Source organism: Cetorhinus maximus, chromosome 4 (genome assembly GCF_964194155.1).
Source record: "Cetorhinus maximus chromosome 4, sCetMax3.hap1.1, whole genome shotgun sequence".
Lineage (NCBI taxonomy): Eukaryota > Metazoa > Chordata > Chondrichthyes > Lamniformes > Cetorhinidae > Cetorhinus > Cetorhinus maximus.
Genome location: NC_135882.1, coordinates 23,381,390 through 23,401,401, shown reverse-complemented (window position 1 = coordinate 23,401,401; position 20,012 = coordinate 23,381,390). Strand labels below are relative to the sequence as shown.

The window sequence follows — 20,012 nt, the reverse complement described above, 5'->3', positions numbered from 1 at the left end:
GTGAAACGCAGCAAATGGAGGCAAACCCCCACATCTCTCATTGGCTATACTGCTACAATATAAAAATGCTAATTAGATGCTTGTGCGCCTTAACTGATAATCTAAAAGCAATTTAAATTACCCTAGTGGACCTCAATTTTTACTCTTTCTTTCTTGTAGGTCACCAACTGGTGGAAATTAGAGTTCGAGCACTAAAGAATATTTTGTGCAAAATTGATCACGGTTTGGTTTCTGTTATTGATTTGGCTCAAGAAAAGAGCCTTTTCATTCGACTATTTGAATGGTTCAACTTTCCAACTGTCCCTATGCAGGGAGAGGTACTCGCGTTATGTAGTCGCCTTGTAAAGGTGAGTTATTTTGTTTTGTTGTGAGAGTATTAGAGGAATTAGTTGGGTTTTATCGTTAGGTATTGGAAAGTGGAATGAAGCTGTTGTCCTTTAGCTTGTTTTATAATTACCAATGATGTTTAAATATCTAATAGAATCGATGAATATTGAGGCAAGGAAAAGAATCCTGCCAAGGTTGCTCTGTGTCAAGCTAGTGTGAATGTTGAACTTAGGCTGGCTTAATAAATGTTCTTAAGTTTGGTGAATTATGTAGTCAGTAGAATAGACTGGAAGATTTAAAACATATTGTGAAATTCCTGCTTGGCTATTATGATTTATATTTCTGCTTAACTGCTGTTAACTCCAATTATTTTCTAAAATCTTAGCAAAGGATCTTCATCGCAGAATTGTTGTGGTGCAGGAGGCCATTTGGGCCATCATATCTGCACTGGCTCTCCGAATGTGCAAATCACCTAGTACTATTCCCCTGTCTTCTCCCTGAAACCCTGCACATTCTTCCTTTTCAGATAACAGTCTAATTCCCTTTTGAATGCTGCAATTGAGCCTGCTCTCGCATTCCAAACCCTAACCACTCGCTGTGTAAAAAAAGTTTCTTCTCACGCCACTTTTTTGCTTCTTTTATTAATTACATTAAATCTGTGCCCTCTCATTCTCAATCCTTTCATGAGTGGGAACAGTTGATCCCTATCTATTCTGACCAGAAATCTCATGATTTTGAATATCTCTATCAAATCTCTCAATCTTCTTGTCTCCAAGGGAAACAGTCCTAATTTCTCCAATCTATCTTCATAGCTGATGTTCTTCATAACCGGAGCCATCCTCGTGAATTGTTTCTGCACCCTCTCTAATACCTTCACGTCCTTCCTAAAGTGCGGCGTTCAAAACTTGACGCAGTACTCTACCTGAGGCCAAACTAGTAACTTAAACAAATTCAACATTGTCTCCTTTCTGTTGCTCTCTCCGCCTGTCCTACCACCTTCAATGATTTGTGCAAATATACACCCAGGTCCTTCTGCTCCTCTACTCCCTTTAGAGTTGTACACTTATATTCTCTCTCCCTGTTCTTCCTACCAACATGAATCACCTCACACTTCTCTGCATTAAACTTCATCTGCCACCTGTCCACCCATTTCATCAATTTGTCTATGACCCTTTGAAGTTCTATAGTATCCTCCCCTCAGTTCACAATGCTTTCAAGTTTTGTATCATCTGTAAACTTTGAAATTGTGCCCTAAACACCAAGGTCTAGGTCATTAATATATATCAGGAAAAGGATCCGAACACTGACCCCTGGGGAATTCCACTACAAATCTTCCTCCAGCATGAAAAACATCTATTAACTACTACTCTCTGTTTCCTCTCACTCAAGTTAATTTCGTATCCATGTTGCTACTATCCATTTATTCCGAGTTATAACTTTGCTCACATGTCTGTTGTGTGGCACTGTATCAAATGCCTTTTGGAAGTCCATGTACACTATATTAGCAGCATTGCCCTGATCAACCCTCTGTCACCACTTCAAAAAACCCCAGCAAGTGAAACACAATTTGCCCTCGAGATCCATGCTGGTTTTCCTTAATTAACCCACGTTTGCCCATGTAACTATTAATTTTGCCCTGAATTATTGTTTCTGGAAGTTAAACTGACTGGCCTGTAGTTGCAGGGCTTATCTTTACACCCTTTTTTTGAACAGGGGTGTAATGTTTGCATTTCTCCAGTCCTCGGGGACCACCCCGAGTCTAAGGAAGACTGAAAAATTATGGCCAGTGCCTCTGCAATTTTGACTCTCTCTTCCCTCAGTATCCTTGGATGCATCTCATCTGGCCCTAGTGCATTATCAAGTACAAATAACCAATCCAATATTACCTCCTTTTCAATTTTGAATCCATCTAGTGTCTGAATTACCTCATCTTTTACCATGGCCCAGGGAGCATTTTCTTCCTTGGTGAAGACAGATGCAAAGTATTCATTTAATACCTCAGCTATGCTCTCTACCTCCAAGTGTAATCCCCTTTTTGGCCCTACTCCTGTTATCACATTTTACTAATTATATGCCTATAGAAATCATTGTGATTCCCTCTTATGCTAGCTGCCAGCCTCTCTTTGTACTGCCTCTTTGTTTCTCTTTGCTGCTTCATCTCTCCTCTGAACCTATTATATTCAACTTGGGTTTTCAATTTTACTTTCTACCTGAACACCTGTCACAAGTACACTTTTTCTTCTTTATCCCTCCTATGTACTAATTTATGTAATTGGTACCAATATAGACCACGACTGCTGGCTGTTCACTCCTCTCTCCCCCCCACCTCACCCTCTTCAGGGTGCTCTGCAGCCGCTCAGTGGCATCCTTGACCCTGGCACCAGGGAGGCGACACACTATCTTGGATTCATGTCTGTGGCCACGGAAACGCCTAGTTATTCTCCTAACTGTCGAATCACCTATCACTATCGCTCTTCCAGACTTCCTCGTGACCCCCTGTACAGCTGAGCCACCTGTGGTGCCATGGACTTGTCTCTGGCTGGACTCCCCAGATAAACCATCAGTCTCGTTTCTGAACTGAATACTGGTTGGAGAGTGGGATGCACTCAGGGGACTTCTCTACTTTCCTGTTCCTTTTTGACTGTATGGTGGTCACTTCTTCCTTCTCTGCCTGCATTTATTAAGCTGTGGGATGACCACATTTATAAAAGTGCTATCCGTGTAGCTCTCAACCTCTCAGATGCTCTGCAGTGATGCCAGCGCTGCTCCAGTTTCACAACCTGGAGCTCAAGCTGCTGCAACTGATGAAACTTCCTGCATAAATCGTTATCCAGGATACAGCAAGCGTCCTGGAGTCCCCACATAGCACAGGATGGAGCAGCCCTGCCATTTCTCTATTTATTAACTGATAACCTGTGACTGTGATTAAACCTTATCACTAGTAATAAACCTTACCAATATTAATAAATCTTTACCAATACTGATAAAACTTTTAATAAACCTTAGCAATATTGATAAACCTTACCAATACGTAATACACCTTACTAGTAATAAACCTTACTTAAGAATGAAAGGTAAGACTCTCAAATATACAGGGTGAGATATACCTACATCGTCAGGGAATGATAGCTAGATGTACTTCCAGATTAAATGTATGCAAGTATTATAGTGATCGTTACACCTCAGCAGCCTTGATCTATTTCACCTATTATTCTCCTTCTCAATGGTTATATTACCTAACTGTTGCTTATGTACTTGTTCACCTTCTGCTTAATGTTTTTGAAGTAAAATGAGGTTATGATTCCTCAACTGCGCCATTTGAAGAGTGGCCAGAGGTCTTCCAGAGACATAAGATGAATCTAGTAAAGAAAGAACTAACTTGTATTTATATAGCATCATTGACAACCTCAGAACTTCCCAAACTTGTCACAGTCAATTAAGTACTTTTAAAGTGTAATCAGTACTGTAATGTGGAGGAATGTTGGCACCAATTTTTACACCAGTTCCCACAAATAGGAATAAGATTATCGAGCAGATAATCTGTTTCAATCAAGTTGATTGAGGGCAAACTATTGGACAGGACACTAGGAGAACTCCTTTGCTCTCTTTGAATAGTGCCATGGCATCATTTACGTCCACCCAAGAGGGCAGACTGGGCTTCAGTTTAATGTTTTGTCTGAAAGATGGCATATCTGCTTGTGCAGCAATCTCTTAGTATTGCACCAAAACATCAACTTATGTGCCTGAGTCTCCAGAAAAGGACTTGAACTTCTGACTCATGAATAGTGCTACTGCTGAACAAAGACATGCATCTAGTAGCAAGAATAGAAAGTAATTTGAGAGTATGGAGAGTTGTATCTCATTTCTGAAAACAATATAGGGTAAGAAAACAAAATAGTATAGATTCAAACAGCTAGAAAGCACCCCCCCCCCTCCAAATTTAAGGGCTTCCTTAGTCAGTATCGCTGAAAAAAAGAGACATGCTGTTGAAGCTTTCTGTCTTGTACTCATCAGGACAGATGCAAAAATGCTAAATTTCAAAGGGAACAATAATTTACACTATGAGAAAATGGTACTGATTGATTGGCAAGTTAGCTCTGATCGGTCAAGACATTGCCTTGGCGAATGCACCAGTGAGATATTGTCCCCTATGCTTTTGTTTATTCAAATAAGGTGCAATGTCTGGGCATATTCCTTTTGACTGCAGAGGACAGGTCCCTGCATATGAATATATATTTGTTCTAGCAAGCTTAAGTGAGCTACATTGCAGAATCACATCTAATGTTAGACATTTATTTTGAGTTTTGCAAGCACGGATTTGTTGATTGCGGTGAGTACGCTGCCTATTGCGAGCAGTCAAAGGAATGTGCTGTTTGATACGATGCAATGGTCGTTGGACCTACATACCTGACATCCCACCAGCACTGAAATTCATATACCACATTACTCATTTCTGTGGTAGGCAGAGCGTTTTTTTAACTTGACGGCAGCATCCTGTTAGTGGAAAAAACAACTCATGCTGCCACTGCATATTAGCAACATGAATATGCTAGCTTGACCTGTTGTTCAATTTTGTTGAGATACTTTATCCTTCCAGGGTAATTTGAGCTGGGCACTTTTCAGGTCTAAACTTGGCTACCTTGGGCCATTCATGAATATGTGCGATACACAGCAAGCATTGATCTGATCAGGGTAATCATTATCCCGCAGGGTAGCTTTGATGTGCCCTATTTCGGCATCAAGCTTGCACGGTGAGCAAATGGCTCGGGCTCTAGTAGCAACATCAGCGGTGTTTCCCACTAACCAGATGTTGCCATCAAGTCAAAAGACATTCTGCCTATCACACAAATGAGTAATGCGGTACATCAATTCCCATGCTGGTGCGATGCCAGGTACATAGGCCATATGTCCCAATGACTGGTGGATTTTACCAGACAGCACGTTCCTTCAGTTGTTCACAATAGGCAAAGTACTCGCTGTACTCAACCAACCCGGGCTTGCAAAACTCATAACATAATGTCTAACGTTGGGTGTGAATCCATGACTGGGTAGCACTTGCTGAACAATCCTGAGTGTGCTAAGAATTACACTAACAACAATTTAAGATTATCAGTCAGGCTCACAATGTAGCTCACTTATGCTTGCTAGAAGCTATATATATTTGTATACAGAGACCTGTCCTCTGTAAGTGAAAGGAATGATATCCGGACATTGCACCTTTATTGAGTAATAAAGCATGGGGGACAATAGCTCCCTAGTGAATTCCCCATGGCAACATCTTAACCAATCAGAGTCGACTTGCCAACCAGCATCCTTTTCTTATGCAGTATAAATTATTATTCCCTTTGAAATTTGGCATTCTTGTGCCTGTTCTGATGAGTACAAGATGAAAAGCTTCCAACAGCATGTCCCTTTTTCAATGATACTCAAGTTCTGTACTACCAAGCGACTATTTAGGCGAAATTATCCAAGGAGTGGCTGTTACGGCACAGCCGATGTTAAATGCTGAGTTTTCAAATCTCAAAGGGAAACTCGAAACAACTGCCACAACTTGTTTTGCAATTTGTATAAATTTCAAGATGTGTGCCCTGAATTCAGTAGCAATAAGACCACCAAGTCTTATAGGTTTTTACAAAACTAGATTAAACATTTATTAATAAGAGAAATGATTTTAAATACATACATAGATCTACAAATTACTACTACGATAACTTCTAAATCCTCTACTTAATCTGAATTCCAGTTACACTTTTGTTAAGGCAATAGTAAGGCACATATTTTGAAAACACCCAGACAAAGTAAACAATACCTTAAACAGTCAAATTCAAAGTGAGTTCTCTTAACTTCAACCCCTGAAGGCCAAGTTTGAGGCATAGACGCTGAAGGCTTTTAACACTTATTGAATCTTAGACTGCCTTCCTTTACACAGTCTTCTCTCCTTTATACATATTTTTCCCTTTGAATGCAAATTCCCATTGTTTCACTATGTCTTTGGACTTTATCTTTCTGATAAAATTCTCTCAGAGCACTAACTTTTACCAGTACCCTTTTGGAAAAATAAACACACTTTTTAAACTTCACCTGGCTAGGTGACACATTTCACTCCCTCTTGAAAACAATCTAGACTGGTTTATTTTAAAATGCAGATGTTCCCTTGACACCTATGTTTCTAAACTTCCCCATGTTTACCTAATTAACATTTCAAACTTAACTTCTCTTCTTACATCAAAGCACCCAGACTAGCTGCCTCTAAATCAATTAAGTCTCTCGCACGCACACATATAGACACATAGATGCATCCCACTATTACTCTTTTTTACAATAAATTCTAATAACATTCAGAATTATTATATCATCCTGACAGTGGCACTCACTGTCAGATTGCCATTCCGCTCCTATTTTCTTACCCGACGCCCGGACTTCCGAAACGGACTTCTTCAGAAATGCGGAGAGTACCTGTCCTTGGAGTCCTTCCTCATATTTCAGGGGAAGCCAAGCCACGCCCCATTTTTTTAATGACACTCACTCGTATTTTGGTAAGTCTTCATTCGCGAACACACTGAAAAGATTTGGGACATTTAAATAGCTTTTCAGTGTGTTAATGCATAATGTGAATGAGGTAAGTGGGTAAGTGAGCAGAGCAGGTAGGGTGGCAGGATAAGTAGGGTGCCCGCTGGATGGCGGGGGTTGGTTTCAGAGGGTTGGGGGAGTCAGATCAGGGGTCGGGGGGATCGGTTGCATAGTCCCCCAGGAGTTGTACCTGGTTTTTTTTGGTCTAAAATTTCCTGGGTGACTATCCAGATAAGTAAGTCGGAACCCGCTGAAGTCTCCAACTCTAACTCTGACCATCTGGAGACTGGATGACCTGGACCTATGTTTCCTTATTCATTAATTGGGTGCATCTCCTGTCCCTGCAGTAATGAACTGGCTGTGAAGCTCAGATTAAGGAGAAAGGAGTTTGTTTTGTAGAGCGTCTATCTAGACCGAGGCTTAATGCAAAATGTTTCACAGTTAATGATTAACTTCTGAATGCAGTCACTGCTGGCTTCAAAGTTGCAACCAAAAAGAGGCCTTCCAGAAGAGAATGGGAAAAATAGCTTAATGGCCTGGATTTTGCAGTCAGCGGTGAAGCAAATACACCAGCTGTGTATAAAAAGCAGCCCATATTTCTAGCGATCTCTGTGGCGTGGTTTTCCCTTTCTCCTTGGCAGCTTAAATCTGGTGCCAAGGCAAAGGGATCACCAGGCATGCAACAGCAGTGATGTCAGCAAGCAGGTATACAGCCAATCACATTGAAGTACTCTCACTCTGCAAACCTGGAAGTTAAACGCAATTAAAACCCTTCACTTTTAATTTGAATTTCCAGATAGTGAAACACATGATTATGATTTGATTTAAATAGAAGCTGAAATAAACTATTTAAAAAAAGAAAATATTGTTTCTTTTAAAAAGTGACAAAGTGACTTATCATAATGGAGAAATTTGACATTCTACAAATATCAAATTAGCCTTTCAAAGCTAGTGACGGTGTCTGACATTGTTTATGAAATTAGTACACCTTTAAAAACCCAGTTACATCTTTTTCAAAGATTTTTACGGTGAGACTAACAGTGTTAAAGTGGAAGCTCTCATCAACTCCATGATTGCAGTTTGGAGGGTGGGGATTGCCTCAACAGCGCACCCTCTGAAGAAGTCTAGAATCGTTGACAGCAACTTCTGGATTTCTGCAATATTCTGCACATTTGCAAACTCTAGAAATTTCCGTCAGTTTCACTGGAGTAATGATGGTAAATGCTGACTATTTCATTGCAGCAAAATCCAGACCAATTTAATCATTGTCAAGTTCTTAATGGGACAGTATAGCTAATTTCTCATTGTAGAATTTTGATATTGTACATCTTATGTCAAGTTAGACTGCAGTCATACAACGAGGAAGAAAAGAACTGAATAGTAAATCTAATGTTTGTTTTTCCGTTTAAAGCATTCTTCAGTAGCCCAACTATTTCGAGAAATTGGAGCTTTAGAATTTCTAGCACAGCTGCGATCCAATGTAGAGCCAGAGCTGCAAGCATGCATCGATGAGGTTATGGATGACCTGTTCAAACTGCCTGATACTATTGTTGATGCACCAGCTATTGCTTATCAGTCACCGCCACTGAAATCCTCTGAGGACAAAGGTAATCTGAGCAGATCAATACTGGGAGAAAGCAGTCTATTGTTTTGTCACACAGTACAAAATGTTTTAAAGGGAGCTGACTCTGTGAATAGGTGTGTTGTATTTCTTTCTTGTTGCTATGTGTATGTGTTTTAAAATAATGAATTACTGGCAGCCTTGGGTGTAGGCATTTATGTAGCACTTCCTTCATTGTGCATTTTTCGTATCACCAGGCTCTGAAAGTGTATTGAAGATAAAGAGAGATTCTGAATATTTTTTAAATATGATATCCTGTGGGTATACAAAGCTTAAAAAAGCAATTGCCACATAAAAGTGAACCTTGTAACAGTTGAGAACAATAATGCAAAAACTGCTACAGTAACTGGTAGAAAATGAAAGCTGGAATGGCAGTTTCTCGGAGTTGAATTTCCACATGAGCTTGTCTCCTGTTGGAATTATCAACTTTCACTTAAAAAGATGTTGTAACTGTGAAACAAGACTTTGACTAATTCAGAAACAAAAATTGCTGAAAAAACTCACCAGGTCTGACAGTACCTGTAGAGAGGAAGACAGAGTTAACGTTAACAAAAACATTAACCCTGTCTTCCTCTCCACAGAAGCTGTCAGACCTGCTGAGTGTTTCCAGCAATTTTTGCTTTTGTTTCAGATTTCCAGCATTCGCAATATTTTGCTTTTATATTTGACTAATTTAGGTTGGCCTTGCGTATGTACTTGGGTTCGATGCCCCTCAGCCACTCCCATAAGTGGATCCCATGTTCCTTACTTTTCAAAGTAGACTCACAATCCAGTAACTAGTTTTGAAATAACATAAGCCAGTAGCTAAAGTTTCCCTCACAGTTTTAAGTCTAGAATCGGACTTTACAGTCTTTTCTGTATTTTTTGTCTCCCTGTGCTCACAGCTATAAAGGAAAGGCTGCCAGACAACTTCAATTGAGCACCTAAAACTAGAGACCTCCCAACACAATAATATGTTTGGCATTTTCTGAGACAAATTAATTAAGTACTTATTGTTTTTGTCTTTGGGGAAAACAGTTTCAATAACTAGTACATTAGCATATTAATCATCATTCATTAAGCTTTTGTTTTAATCCTATGTGAATAAACTTTGCTTCAAAAACATTTGACAAGTATTCTTTTGCCAAATATTTTCTGTGGAAAGGATTACTCCCTTGCAAAGAAACTTAGTCCTTACAATATGCACTAATATGTCTGACAATTCTCATGGACACCAAGAACCAGCTGCACATCATCCAACTTTGCTCTGTACAATCCTGGCCTCTTTGGACGGTGAAACTTTAAATTCCTTTGGTGCATCACTTGTTGTTTTGCTTGTGGAGAAGAAAATGGTCAAAAAAAATCCACAACTTGATAAGGATACGCATATGCTGAGATTTAACACTGCCAGTAACTGGGAGACTGAAACTTGGATAACTCACTTTTACATCTGATCATTTGAAGCTATTCACCTAGAAGTAGCATAAAGACCTATGTGCAGAATGCTTCAGGTGTAGATGAATGTTAGATACCCTTTACTACTGAAGACAACCTACTCTAGTTTAATAATGTGAGTTCTCGTTAAATACAAATGCCCCCATTTTTGACAAACACTCAAATGTAATGCTAAGCATTGACACGCTATGTTGGGTGACATCTACCCAGGTGTTGAGATCCACCTTTATATTTTCTTAATGGCAGGACCTGGCATTAAGAATTACAATGATATGCTGCAATGAAAATGGAGAAATTGCATTTTACCATAACATCAGAATCATTCACTGATATTTGATGCATAAAGTAAAAATTAACCTTTTCCCACAGTTATCAGTCTGCCTTTCACAAATTATCTCCCATAGGAAAGCTACTCGATGTTCCTTCAGTGATTTGGGAGACTTAGATTAAATGTAAGTTCTGATTTGTAATTTTAAAGTGACGTTTAATGTGGTACCTATCCAACTTTTAAAAATCATTTCTACAGCTGTACGACCTGTAACATTGGAAGAGGAAGAAACAGTGGTTGGTTACTTTCAGAGAAGTTACAACAGTCAAGTAAAAACAAGCAAAATTCTGCCACAGAAAGCAATTGGTGAGTTGTCCAGAATATTATGTGCTTGGTTACTTTGAGATATTATTTCCCATTAGAAGATTGAGTCTTAAAGATTGAGATACCTACATTTTAATCTGCTTCTTACTACAGTGGAAACTCTAAGACACTATTGTTTTGGTGAAATAGCAGAAGGTGCAAGGAGGCAAGGCTGTGTTGAAAAAGTCTGGGTTGGGTTCAGAACACAGTTGTGCAAATATAATGAGTGACAACTGAGTTCATCAAGATAAAAATTGTCAGTTACATAGTATATTCCCTTTCCGTATTGTATAAAACCACTCTGAACAGGTTGGCAATTCCTTTTTTTGCTGTGTTTTCTACACCTGTGTCATTAGTTTAAATGGAGAATTAACACCTGTGCAAGTACTGGAGGACAGTTGTGTGCACTGTTTCGAGAGAAGCTGAAAACAAATAAATGTTTCTGATGCACTGTTTTCAAGAGCCCTTTTTCATCTATTGGTACTGTGCTTTTGGAAAAATTGCACAACTCCTTTCAGTGTTTCACCAATACAGAAAAATCAATAACTGAAGCGATTACTGTGCATTATTTGGGGGCTGGTGGAAAAGAAAGAAAGCCCCTTAACTTTCTTTTTGCCATCATAATCTATATAAAAATACATTGGTAATGGTAGTGGGGGACTCTGTGAATGAAAATGTGCTCCCGAGCTCCCCGTCCCTGCTCTGAAACAGATAGTGGAGAAATAAGAACCATTAATTGGATAAAAGCAAATGCTGGGAATCTGAAACAAGAACAAAAAATGGTGGAAAAACTTAGCAGATCTAACAGCATCTGTGGAGAGAAAAAAACCAGAGTTAACAGAATTATGAAGAATCATATGGACGCGAAACGTTAACTCTAGTTTTTTTTCTCTCCACAGATGCTGTTAGACCTGCTGAGATTTTCCACCATTGATGATCTTTTTGTAGAGGTGCTGGTTCAATGGGTACCTTCCCCCTTTAAATGTTGCGCAAGACATTGAATGTGTTGTTAACATTATATAAAACATAAGAAATACGAGCAGGAGTAGGCCATTCGGCCCCTCAAGCCTGTCCCACCATTCAATAAGATCATGGCTGATCTGCCCCAGGCCTCAACTCCTCTTTCATGCCAGCTCCTCAAAACCCTCAACTCCCTGATATTTCAAAAATCTATCTACCTCCTCTTTAAATACTTTGTGATCTAGCCTCCACAATTCTCTGGGTAGAGAATTCCAGACATTCACTACCCTCAGAGAAGAAATTACTTCGCATCTCAGTTTTAAATGAGTATCCCCTTTTTCTGTAACTATGTCCCCTGGTTTGAGATTCCCCCACTATCTTCTCAACATCTACCCTGTCAAGCCCCCCTCAGAATCTTATACTTTTTAATAAGATCACCCCTCACTCTTCTAAATTCTAATGAATAAAGCCATAACCTGTTTAGCCGTTCTTGATAAGTCAACCCCTTCATCCCAGGAATCAAGCCTAGTGAATCTCTTTTGAACTGCCTCCAATGCCAGTAGATCCTTTCTTAAATACGGGGACCAAAACTGTACACAGTACTCCAGGTGCTGCCTCACCAACACTCTGTACAGTTGTAACAAGACTTACCTATTTTTAAACTCCAACCCCCTAGCAATACAGGCCAAAATTCCATTTGCTGCCTTAATTACTTGCTGTACCTGCATGCTAACTTTGTGTTTCATGCACAAGAGCATCCAGATCCTTCTGTGCTACACTCTTTTGGAGTCTGTCTCCATTTAAATATTAGTCTGCCTTTTGATTTTTCCTACCAAAGTCCATGACCACACGCATTAAACTTCATCTGTCAAGCTTTTGCCCACTCACTGAACCTGTCTGTATCCCCTTGCAGATTCCTTTATTTCCTCATCACAACATGTCCTCCCACCTATTTTTTGTATCGTCAACAAATTTGGATACATTACACTCTGCCCCCTCCTCCAAGTCATTAATATAGATATTAAATAACTGAGGTCCTCGGACTGATCCTTGTGGCATTCCACTAGTTACGTCTTTCCAACCTGAAAAAGACCCATTAATCCTGACTCTGTCTTCTGTGTGTCAACCAATCTTCAATCCATGCTAATGCATTGCCCCCAATACTGTGAACGCCTATCTTGTGCAATAACCTTTTTATGTGGCACCTTATCGAATGCCTTCTGGAAATCCACATACACTACATCTACCAGTTCCCCTTTATCAACTCTCCTTGTTATATCCTCTAGTAAATTTGTAAACATGATTTCCCTTTCACAAAACCATATTGACTCTATTTGATTGGGTTAAGCTTTTCTAAATGTCCTGCTATTTCTTCCTTAATAATGGACTCTAGCATTTTCCCAACGACAGATGTTAGGCTGACTGGCCTATAGTTTCCTGCTTTTTGTCTCCCTCCCTTCTTGAATGGGGCGTCACATTAGTGGTTTTCCAATCCGCTGGGACCCTCCCCAAATCCAGTGAGTTGTGGAATATTTCGACCAATGCCTCCGCTATCTCTACAGCCACTTCCTTCAAAACCCTTGGATGCAGACCATAAGGTCCTGGCGACTTGTCTGCCTGTGGTCCCATTAGTTTGTCAAATACTTTGTCCCCCATGATAGAGACTGTTACAAGATCTTTCCTCCCATTAGCTCCTTGCTTATCTGATATCTTTGGAATGTTTATAGTGTCCTCCACCGTGAAGACCGATGCAAAATATTGGTTTAAATTATGTGCCATTTCCCTGTTCCCCGTTATCAATTCTCCAGAAAGGGACCCCACTAACTTTAGCTACTCTCCCTTTATATACCCGTAGAAGCTCTTGCTGTTTATTTTTATATTTCTTGCCAATTTACATTCACAATCAGTTTTTTCCCTCTTTATTAGCCTTTTAGACATCCGCTACTGGTTCGTAAAAAAATTTGCAACCCTCTGGCCTACCACCAGTTTTCGCCACTTTGTATGCCTTAATTTTTGATTGGATACTTTCCTTGACTGCCTTTTGTTAACCACGGGTGGTTCATCCTTCTCATCAACCCCTTCTTTTTAACCGGGATAAATTTTTGCTGAGCATTATGAAATATCTGCTTAAATGTCTGCCACTGCTCATCCACTGACCATCCCCTTAGTCTATTTTCCCAGCCCACTTTAGACAGCTCTTTCTTCACACCTTTGTAATTGCTCTTGTTAAAGTTGAGAACACTGGTTTGAGACCTGAGTTGCTCGCCCTCAAACTGAATTTTAAATTCTGCCATGTTGTGATCGCTGCCCCTTAGAGGATCCTTAACTACAAGGTCTCTTATTAATCCTACCTCATTACACATTACTAGATCTAAAATAGCCTGTTGCTGGGTAGGTTCTGCAACGTATTGCTCTAAGAAAGAATCCCCTGTGCACTCTACAAATTCGTCTTCCATATTACCCCTGCCAATCTGATTTGTCCAGTCAATATGCAGATTAAAATCATCCATGACAATTGTATCACCCTCCTTACACGCCTCTATTATTTCCCAATTTATACTTTCACCTACAGTGAGGCAGCTCTTCAGGGGCCTATAGAGGACTCCCGCTTGTGAATTCTTCCCCTTGCTATTTCTTATTTTTACCCAAACTGATTCCACATCATGATCTATGACACCTATATCACTACTCACCACCGCACTGATACCTTCCCTCAGTAACAAAGCTACCCCGCCTCCTTTTCCTTTTTGGCTATTTTTCCAGAACGTCGAATACCCTTGAATATCGAGTTCCCAGACTTGGTCACCTTGCAGCCACGCCTCTGTAATAGCTGTCAAGTCATATTGTTGATGAATGCATATGGTATTTTGCAATTGATTTTGCATCCTCATTTCAAGGCTTTTGTTTTTTGCTATTAGTTAATGATGCAGTGAAATGTCTGAAATATTCCACCTTTCCTTGGCTGACGCTGACTGTGACAGACAGACATGTTCTTTTATCAAATGAGAGGTAGGTCATAGTAAGTTTGAATGGTAGCATGAGTAACATTGTAAAAATAGCATTCTCATAGTTTAAGCTTTGAAAAGCTGTGTTTTGGTATCCTGATAAGAAAATGGCAATGCACATTTGTGTGTGTTTGCTTGTTTGTGTATGAACCATTAAAATGCTGCACTTCAACCAATTTGCTCTGCCTTTGGCATATTAAGGTGGATGAATCTGGTACCAGTGATCAGGTGTTTTATTCATGGCTTTCTGATTCCATTCACTACAATTAGTTCTTTAAGTGCATTGCTGACCCAAAATTGTGTGATTGAAGTAAATCATTGTTTATATTGTCTCGCATTATCTTCATCTAAAAAATATGAATTCAGAATTGTGAAATAAATTGAAAACAACATTTGTATACATTTTTGAAAATGTCTTCTGAAAGCTGAAAGAAAGCTGTATCCCATAAAGGTGCATGTTTTGGGTTAAATATGTCATCCTAGGTTATCCAATCCTGATCAGCTCACCTCATCCTGACCATTATTATTTGCTTTTAGCCTCTTAAGTTATGGTGAACCCTGTGGTATTGCCTTCCTTGGCTGGCTTGAGTTATTCGTAAATCTCATTGAAACCAAGTAACAATTAAGGCAAGAAATTAGAAAAAGAGAGTTTTGAAGAAAAAGGGTACACAGTATTATGTAGGTTACCTGTGATCTTGCCTCATTGGAAATGTAGCAGACTTTATGCAAAACTTTCAGAGCTATTCCTGCTGTTGTTACTTGGCTTTGGCCAAAATTTCCCAATATGGTGACAATACTCCTAATATTATACAACTATGAAGTTGTCCTTGCACTTCAGTAAACTAGATTTTTTTAAAATTCATTCACGGGATGTGGGTTTCAGTGCCTGGGCCAGCATTTATTGCCTATCGCTAGTTGCCCTTGAGAAGGTGATGGTGAGCTACCTTCTTGAACCGCTGCAGTCGATGTGGTGTAGGCACACCTACAGTGCTGTTAGGGAGAGAGTTCCAGGATTTAGGAACGGCGATATATTTCCAAGTCAGGATGGTGAGTGACTTGGAGGGGAACTTCCAGGTGGTGGTGCTCCCATCTATCTGCTGCCCTTGTCCTTCTAGGTAGTAGTGGTCATGGGTTTGGAAGGTGCTGTCGAAGGAGCCTTGGTTAATTCCAGCAGTGCATCTTGAAGATGGTACACACTGTTGCTACCGTGTGTCCTTGGTGGAGGGAGTGAATGTTTGTGGGTGTGGTGCCAATCAAGCGGGCTGCTTTGTCCTGGACGGTGTCAAGCTTCTTGAGTGTTGTGGGAGCTGCACTCATCCAGGCAAGTGGGGGGTATTCTATCAACTCCTGACTTGTGCCTTGTAGATGGTGGACAGGCTTTGGAGAGTCAGGAGGTGGGTTATTCATCGCACGATTCCAAGCCTCTGACTTGCTCTTGTAGCCACAGCATTTATATGGCTAGTCCAGTTCAGTTTCTGGTCAGTGGCAATCCCGAGGATGTTGATAGTGGGGATTCAGTGATGGTAATGCCATCGAACATTAAGGGGCAATGGTTGGATTCTCTCTTGTTGGAGATAGTCATTGCCTGACACTTGTGTGGCGCGAATGTTACTTGCCATTTGTCAGCCCAAGCCTGGATATTGTCCAGGTCTTGCTGCATTTGGACATGGACTGCTTCATTACCTGAGGAGTCACAAATGGTGCTGAACATCGTGCAATCATCAGCGAACATCCACACTTCAGACATTATGATGGAAGAAAGGTCATTGATGAAGTAGCTGAAGATGGTTGGGCCAAGGACACCACCCTGAGGAACTCCTGCAGTGATGTCCTGGAGCTGAGATGACTGATCACAGCCATCTTCCTTTGTGCTAGGTATGACTCCAACCAGCGGAGAGTTTTCCCCCTGATTCCCATTGACTCCAATTTTGCTAGGGCTCTTTGATGCCACACTCTGTCAAATGTGGCCTTGATGTCAAGAGCAGTCACTCTCTCCTTACCTCAGGAGTTCAACTCTTTTGTCCATGTTTGAACCAAGGCCGTAATGAGTTCAGGAGCTGAGTGGCCCTGGCGGAACCCAAACTGGGCGTTAGTGAGCAGGTTATTGCTAAGCAAGTGGCGCTTGATAGCACTGATGACCCCTTCCATTACTTTACTGATGGGGCGGTAATTGGCTGGGTTGGATTTGTCCTGCTTTTTGTGTGTAAGACATACCGAGGCAATTTTCCACATAGCCGGGTAGATGCCAGTGTTGTAGCTGTACTGGAACAGCTTGGCTAGGTGCGCAGCAAGTTCTGGAGCACAAATCTTCAGTACTATTGTTGGAATATTGTCAGGGCCCATAGCCTTTTCAGTATCTAGTGCCTTCAGCCCTTTCTTGATATCGTGGCGTGAATCGAATTAGCCAATGATCGGCATCTGTGATGCTGGGGACCTTCGGAGGAAGCCGAGATGGATCATCCACTCAGCACTTCTGGCTGAAGGTTGTTGCAAGTGCCTCAGCCTTATCTTTTGCACTGATGTGCTGGGCTCCTCCATCATTGAGGATGGTGATATTTGTGGAGCCGCCGCTTCCAGTGAGTTGCTTAATTGTCCACCATCATTCATGACTGGATGTGGCAGGACTGCAGTTTAGATCTGATCCATCGGTTGTGGGATCGCTTAGCTCTGTCTATCACTTGCTGCTTATGCTGTTTAGTGTACAAGTAGTCCTGTTTTATAGCTTCACCAGGTTGACACCTCATTGTTAGGTATGCCTGGTGCTGCTCCTAGCATATCCTCCTATACTTTTCATTGAACCAGGGTTGATCTCCTGGCTTGAGGGTAATGGTAGAGTGGGGGATATGCCGGGCCATGTGGTTACAGATTGTGTTCGAGTACAATTCTGCTGCTGCTGATGGCCCATAGCGCCTCATGGATGCCCAGTCTCGAGTTGCTAGATCTGTTCGAAATCTCCCATTTGGCACGGTGGTAGTGCCACACAATACGATGGTGGGTATTCTCAATGTGAAGGCAGGATTTCGTCTTCACAACGACTGTGTGATTGTCACTCCTACCGACACTGTCATGGACAGATGCATCTGCGGCAGGCAGGTTGGTGAGGATGAGGTCAAGTATGTTTTTCCCTCTTGTTGGTTCCCTCACCACTTGCCACAGACCCAGTCTAGCAGCTATGCCAGCTCAGTCAGTAGTGGTGCTACAGAGTCACTCTTGGTGATGGACATTGAAGCCCCCCACCCAGAGTACATTCTGTACCCTTACCACCCTCAATGCTTCCTCCAAGTGATGTTCAACATGGAGGAGCACTGATTTATTAGCTGAGGAGGGCGTTACATGGTAATTAGCAGGAGGTTTCCTTGCCCATGTTTGACCTGATGCTATGAAACTTCATGGGATCCTGAATCGATGTTGAGGACTCCGAGGGCAACTCCCTCCTGACTGTATGCCACTGTGCCGCTACCTCTGCTGGGTCTGTCCTGCCGGTGGGACAGGACATACCCAGGGATGGTGGTGTCTGGGACATTATCTGTAAGACATGATTCCATGAGGATGACTATGTTAGGCTGTTGCTTGAATAGCCTGTGAGACAGCTCTCCCAGTTTTGGCCCCAGATGTTAGTGAGGAGGACTTTGCAGGGTCGACAGGGCTGTGATTGCCATTGTCGTTTCCGGTGCCTAGGCCGATGCCACATGGTCCGTCTAGTTTCATTCCTTTTTCGTGACTTTGTAGCGGTTTGTTACAACTGAGTGGCTAGCTAGGCCATTTCAGAGGGCATTTAAGAGTCGACCACATTGCTATGGGTTTGGAGTCACATGTAGGCCAAACCAGGTAAGGACAACAGATTTCCTTCCCGGAAGGACATCAGTGAACCAGATGGGTTTTTGCAACAATCAAATGGTTCATAGTCATTATTAGACTTTTAATTTCAGAGTTTTATTGAATTCAAATTCCACCAACTGCTGTGGCGGGATTTGAACCTGGGTCCCCAGTGCATTCCCTGGGCTACTAGTCCAGCAACAATGCCAGATGCTACCCCTTGTTTTGTGGGAAGTTGTGTGGTACACAAAGTTTATTCACCAAATGAGTAAAGAAGCATCTGTTTGCAGTAATGAGTGTAAATCATTCTATATCCAATTAAGATATGCAGAATTGGGCTAGCATGACCTACCTACTGTGTGTGTGTTTTCCCGGTATAGGGAAGAACCTAAACTTTCCTCTGAGGATTCTTCTCCTCCACAAATGCCTATTGCTTTATACATAAATTAAAATATTCAGTTATTCTCATACATGTGCTTTGAAACAGAATGTGTTTCTATCTTTGGCCATCTGTAAACCAGAATAGAGACAATCCAGCTGAGGATAAACCACTGTGCAGCACAACCAAGTTCTGCAAGTATCTGCAAGCTTAGATTTGAGCTTATACACAGCACTGTTCTTGTTGTGAATACATTTCTTGGGCCATTTGTCCAAACTCTCAATATGTTACGGGGGGGATAAAAGTGGAAAAGTAAATGTTACATTTTTTTTGAATAGTTCTTTGAAAAGCAGCAATCGCACCTTAGTTCGCAATACCTGTGAGCTTCTACAAGATGTTATCATGCAGGATTTTCCAGCTGAGATTTTCCTTCAGCGCCCAAAGATCATACAGGTAAGAAACACATTGTCATATGTTGAATGTTGATCCTGTGTCTGGGATCCTCCTTAGTACTGTAAGAATGAACTATTTCCAATTTAACATTTAGGTTCTCTATTGATAGAAAAGCCAAAGCCATATTCAGACCTTGTTAAGTAAAATGTGATTGATCATAACAGCAGTCCAGAGCTCTTGAATTGAAACTATACCATGACAGGTCGTGAAGTTGAATTTCAGGCTGGGACCAGAGAGAATAACCATGAAAGTTGCCGGATTGTCATAAAAATCCAATTGGTTCATTGTCCTTGAGGGAATTGGACGTCACCCCTACCTGGCCTATGTGCAGCTCCAGTCTCAGACTATGTTGTTGACTCTTCGTGTCCTCTGAAGTTCTGTAAATAAAAATAATTACTATAAAGGAAGAAGGCATCCCGCTATCTTTAATTTATGGAAATTGAAGGGTAAATGTTAACGTGAGCTTATTGGTGCTGCTCATAACCTGAAGAAATGTTTTTTAAAATAATTAATGTAGCAAGAAGATACAGTTCGCTGGTGATTAGAAATGAGATCCCTATGTTTTAAAGAATGTGCTCTGTTGATAATTGTAATTCATAGTGAATGAAAACTGTTACTGCTTTCTTGGAATTTAAAAGCTAATTATGTTGAGAAGAACCAGATGCTAAATTTCCTTGTCTACAGGATTTTGTTTTTTTTTTAATCTTGAAGCAACTCAGAGCTTATGGTTAATTCAACAAACAAAGGATAAGTATTAAACTGTCTCGCTTGGTATGATAGTATAAAGGTATAGTGTCATTTTATATCTATGGAGAA

General features: G+C 40.9%; 1 protein-coding gene across 2 annotated transcripts in view; it reads left to right on the top strand.

Annotated features, from left to right (window-relative positions):
• Nucleotides 1-20,012, top strand: part of rttn (rotatin) — a 213,179-nt gene that overhangs the window by 10,419 nt on the left and 182,748 nt on the right. For both annotated transcript variants that reach the window (XM_078540041.1, XM_078540040.1), the window contains exons 3-7: nucleotides 160-347; nucleotides 8,309-8,504; nucleotides 10,479-10,586; nucleotides 14,462-14,552; nucleotides 19,082-19,196. In XM_078540041.1, coding sequence (XP_078396167.1) covers nucleotides 160-347; nucleotides 8,309-8,504; nucleotides 10,479-10,586; nucleotides 14,462-14,552; nucleotides 19,082-19,196 — 698 coding nt within the window. The remainder of the gene's footprint in view (nucleotides 1-159; nucleotides 348-8,308; nucleotides 8,505-10,478; nucleotides 10,587-14,461; nucleotides 14,553-19,081; nucleotides 19,197-20,012) is intronic.